Source organism: Eptatretus burgeri, chromosome 9 (assembly GCF_056783735.1).
Source record: "Eptatretus burgeri isolate ZD-2024b chromosome 9, Ebu_testis_v1, whole genome shotgun sequence".
NCBI lineage: Eukaryota > Metazoa > Chordata > Myxini > Myxiniformes > Myxinidae > Eptatretus > Eptatretus burgeri.
The window spans coordinates 38,092,300-38,097,299 of record NC_140969.1 but is presented as its reverse complement, the minus strand read 5'-3'; the positions used below and the strand labels follow the sequence as shown (position 1 = coordinate 38,097,299).

General features: G+C 42.9%; 2 protein-coding genes across 4 annotated transcripts in view; one reads left to right on the top strand and one right to left on the bottom strand.

The window, feature by feature from the left end:
* PHAF1 (phagophore assembly factor 1) overlaps positions 1–3,783 on the top strand; it is a 75,389-nt gene extending 71,606 nt beyond the window's left edge. For both annotated transcript variants that reach the window (XR_015061578.1, XM_085894787.1), the window contains one exon: positions 2,857–3,783. Coding sequence is in view for 1 of the 2 variants with exons in the window: in XM_085894787.1 (XP_085750913.1) it covers positions 2,857–2,892 (36 nt within the window). In the remaining variant the exon portion in view is untranslated. The remainder of the gene's footprint in view (positions 1–2,856) is intronic.
* Positions 1–5,000, bottom strand: part of TEP1 (telomerase associated protein 1) — a 154,492-nt gene that overhangs the window by 18,917 nt on the left and 130,575 nt on the right. For both annotated transcript variants that reach the window (XM_085894781.1, XM_085894782.1), the window contains exon 38: positions 1,986–2,148. In XM_085894781.1, the coding sequence (XP_085750907.1) occupies positions 1,986–2,148 (163 nt within the window). The remainder of the gene's footprint in view (positions 1–1,985; positions 2,149–5,000) is intronic.

Here is a 5,000-nt window from a genome sequence, read left to right as displayed (position 1 = left end):
TGAGCGTATCAGTATGTAGTAATAGTTGTAGTAGTACGTCCATGTCAGTAGTAGTTGGTGAGCGTGATGGGGAGGGTGTGGGTGATGATGGATCCTCGTTGCGTCCACAAATAGGAGACTACTTTGCACCATTGTTCGATGTTCTTTTCGGCTAATTTTTTTTCTCATTCCCACAATGAACTATTTTTTTGTTTCAGTTTTTAAAGTGTTCAAAATGACTTGGACAAATGCATAATGTACTAGTAATGAACACAGAACGCTTCGATAATTTATAGATAAGTTATACCAACGATTGATTAGCGTGTTTTAGGCGTCCACAACCTATGCCCAATGATAGTCTAACGTATGCATAGCGTGGCAGCGTATCGTCGACGATTACGTGAGGTTTTATATTCATAGGCTGCAACTTCACTATTAATAAATGGCTGTCACTCGCCTATTGTTTTTGGACGCTGGTGCTCGGCAATTGAAATCGTTTTCATTGAACGAGTTAAATCGCTTCCACAGCACTGCAGTCACGGCACCAACAGCAGCAGGCTCAGTGCCAGCCTCATGCCAGGCTCAAGCGGATCCCTGTAGAAGGTGTACTGCTTGGTTATCCTTGGACCCACTCTGGCTCGCAGCTCGTCGAACATCGCTGGGGGCATTCGCAGGAAGTTGATGAAGGATGCATGGTCCTTGTTCCGGAGTTCCACCATGAGCTGGTCATATATGCCGTAATGGCGTCGCCTCCCGATCCATGGTCTGACGCAGTTCCTTCTCCTCCGTTCACGTCTTCTCCCGGCTCGATTGGCACGCAACTGGTGCAGTGTCAACTCGATGAGGTCATGTTGATGTTCGAGGACAGGTAGTTATTGTGGTCTCAGCCTTGCCGTATCCTCCATCTCTCGGAATGACATGGACATGTACTCACCACGAAGTCTAAAAAAAAAAGACGGGTTCCTCCTGCAAAGCCCCTTTTTATATACCAATTCCCCTAAACGCTGCCAATACGCCATTATACGGTATCTGTAAGTTAGAAACGCATTCAGTAAGTTCTGTGGTCGTCCTGACGATGTCCTGAAGATTTGGGGGGGGGGGAGGGGGAGAAGATTGAGGACTTGAAGAAAAAAAGCGGAGCCGCAGACCTCGGGTGGGGAAGAGGGGGCCGGTGGGTTGAGGACTTGAAGAAGAATGGGTGTGGAGGACAGAGTTGGATGAGGGGGCAGAATTGGGAAAGGGGGGTTGATCCTCTGGTCGGGGGGGGGGTTGAGGACAGGGTTGAGGGTGGTGGTTCAGGACTTGAAGGAAGGAAGGAAGGTGGAGCTGTGGGGTTGGGAAGGGGGTTGAGAACTTGAAGAAGGGGTGGGGGGTGTGGAGAACAGAGTTGGAGTGGGAGATGGGAACAGAGAAGTGGCAGAGTTTGGAAATTGGGGTTGAGGCTTTGGGAGGGGGTTGAGAACTTGGGGTGGAGAGGGGGCTTGAAGACTTGTGGTTGAGGACTTATGGCTGGGAGGGTGAGGATGACAGCACGTTTATATAAATTGGTATAAACTGCAATTTATTTATTTATCTGAATAATGACATGAAAATACAAGAACTCAATTTGTTACAACTGATAACATTTTACAGCCCTCATGGAAGAAAAAAAAAATAGCAATCAGACCAGAAAGGAAATTTGTCCATGTAAAAAAAAACAGGTAGTTGCTATGTAAAGGGCATTATAAAATGGATTTTCGTAGAGGGGAATTTTAAGTGGCCGTAAAGAACAAGTGACTATTCTGAAATGGCGGTTGTTGAGTTGGGTTTTTAGCTCACCTGGAATGTAGTTCCGGGGAGTTTATGGGATGGCGCATCGTCTGTCAGTCTACAAATACTTACTTATGTGATTTTTAAAAAATTTCTTTTGACCATACTGAGATTCCATGTTGGTACAATTTATTATTTTAGCAACAAAACCTTGGAAAACAGTAATAATGATCATATTTTTACACAATATCAAATACCTGTCTCCGTGTTGAAAAGACACACATCTCCGGTATGGTAGCCACATGCCAACCATCCCCCATCGTCCTTCACCGCCATGCACAAAACACGACGAAGCCGAGTCTGCTTACCACCTTCAAACTCCATCACAGGACGGCCGAGCCCACCTGACCACACAGTTACCTGCAAGCACGCTCGTAAATGTACAAATCACAAACCATCTCTGAACAAGCAAGTGGCGAGAGAGAGGGGAAACGGTACAACAGCAAGAACAATTCATGGTTCCATCCCACATCAAAATCAAATTTCCTCTATTGCACTTCATTTAGAAGCAAAGTCTCAAAGCACTTTACAGAGAAGGTAAAGGTAAGAAAATTAAATATCCCTGCCTTTACCACCCCCCGCCATGACTGTTCGGAGCGAGTGTGGCAGGAGCTGTAAAAAATGCTGAAGCAGCCACTTTGTGACCGGCTGGTGTAGAGGTGGATTTCCTCTTTCTGTAATTTTGTAATCAATCTCATTGAACATCGGCATTAATAAGAACTGTAATCTCATTAGCCACTGAATATTAATTGAACTCATCTTGATATAACTCGTATTAATAGAACTCGTATAATGGTTAAAAGAGAACCCAAAGGAAATGTAATCACCCCTGTCTTCTTATATTCCTGTGCTCATCAATCAATGTGCTTGCTATTGATCCAAAATGTATTTGTGAAAGTAATTAAACCCGATGACTTGGAGATGCTGGATGAGCTCTCATCAACCATAATTACATTATTGATTAAACAAATCAATATATGATATAACATATCATTTGTTACCTGAAATAACATGAATTCATTTTACTTGGAATTCAATGGATACGTCTTGTGGCTCCATGTATTGCAGCTTGCACGGATGATTGTTGATGTTCGGCAAAGCTGAGACCGCCTGGGAAACATGTCAGAGTGAGAAGAGTCGCCAATTCCCCTTGTACTTTCTCAGCAGCTGGATGCACTCAACTTCGTCACTCCATTTTGCAACCTTGAGAGTTGGTGCTCTATTGTGATGGGTGGTCCGGCAAGTGAGGCCTGTGGCTGACCTGAGCTCGACCAGATATGTTCTTCTCCCATCCCGTTTCTATGGAAACCCTTTCTCTTCTTCTATGGGGGACGAGCCACACTCAGATTTATTTAATTCAATATCTATGGGAAAGTTCAAGCTGCGGCAATTTTCTTCTATCCTGTGTTTCACCCATCTATTCCCTCCACCCATCCTTGCTCCTATATAAGAGGGATTCCTTTTGAGCTGCTGTTAGTGAAGTTCATTGAATACAATTCGTGTTCTTCCTCCGTATATACGTAATTAAAGATTCTCCTCTGTAACCTAACCTGAGGGTCTCCAAATTGACATTGAGCCATTGTGGTGGACAATAACTCAATTTCCAATCGCATGCTCGAGCGGTCTTATTCAGAGCACGAGCTAACCACACGCCAGTCATCAGGATTTTAACGTAATTTAGATCCCTCAGGGAGAATCCAGTTATTCCAAAACGAATGCCACACGGTCGGCAGACAGAACAGAGCAGGTCCGCACAACTTAGGGAATAGGAATTTATTAAATATACAAGACTCAAACACGAGACATTTATATACAGATCCAGATGAGGACAAACGTTCAAGGACAATAATTAATTAATTGATCCTTATATTACAATAAATTATTTATTATTTAGTGGCCAGGGCACAAACTACACACACACACACACACACACACACACACACACACACACACACACACACACACACACACACACACACACACACACACACACACCAGGCAAGGATTGTTCAAAGCTTAAATATCCGATGGAACAGTTGGAAGAGCATTATAGAGCAGGGCAGACTCGTACCATGCGGAGATTACAGCCCAGCAAATCATCCCCCCCCCCCCCGACGTCACATCCCCGGGTCCACGCCGATGCCCAAGGGAGGAGAGAGAAGGGAGCAAACTGTGCCACGTGCTGGGCAACCTTGCATTCTTTAGCCTTTCAGTTGTCCCTTCACCCTATCTTACCCGGCCCTCACCAGTTCGGCATCAAGGACAGATTACACAACATCCTTACTCGAGACAAGAAAAAAAAAGTAAAAAGAGGTATGAAATCTCAAAAAAAAAAAAAAAAAAAACTAAACAAGGTAAGAATGGCACCACAATCTTCATGGAATACCATCACAACATATTTTGACATTTTACTTTTGCTGTGGGATTGTGATGGATAAAGAAGAATAACAATGATGAATTCTTCTTCATTACGATACCACAATCCTCTTCTGGTTCACCATGAGGATATCTTTTGACATTTTACTTTTGTTGAGGGATTGTGACAGAGCGATGTCAAAATATATCGGGAAGCTAAACCATAAGAGGATCGTGGTGTTGTTTTGTAGCATCATAATGTTGTGTCATTCTTCAGTTATTAGTCTTCTTCATCCATCACAATCCCACAACAAAAGTAAAATGTCAAAAGATGTGGTGATGGTAATCTATAAGAATTGTGGTGTCGTATTGTGGAATTGAATTGTGGGGTCATCCCTACCTTGTTTGGTTGTTTTGTTTTTGATATTTCATCCCTCTTGTGTTTATACTTCTTTTTTTAGATCCTCGTGGAGGATCTCTAAGTCTTACTCACGTTGTTGTTCTTCTGCTTGTTCTTGTGACTTTTTTGTTTCACAGCCTACAGTTTTCATCGAAACTTCCTGAAACTTGGCGTATATATGTAAAAATACCCTGTGCAGACAGTAACCATCTCCGATTTTGAAAATTCCTCCTAGAAAAAAAGTTACGACGTCAAAATATCTCCGCTAATGGAAATCGCCTAAAAAATCTCTCCGAAACTAGGCAAGCTTTTGAATTCTGTTTGTGGGAATCGAACAGGGCATTAGCAGAGATGAATTACCGCACATATTATGATACATCACTATGACGTCATATCAATTTTTATGGCATCATTCCTATTTTTTGACATTTTTTGTTTCACAACCCAGAGTTTTCAT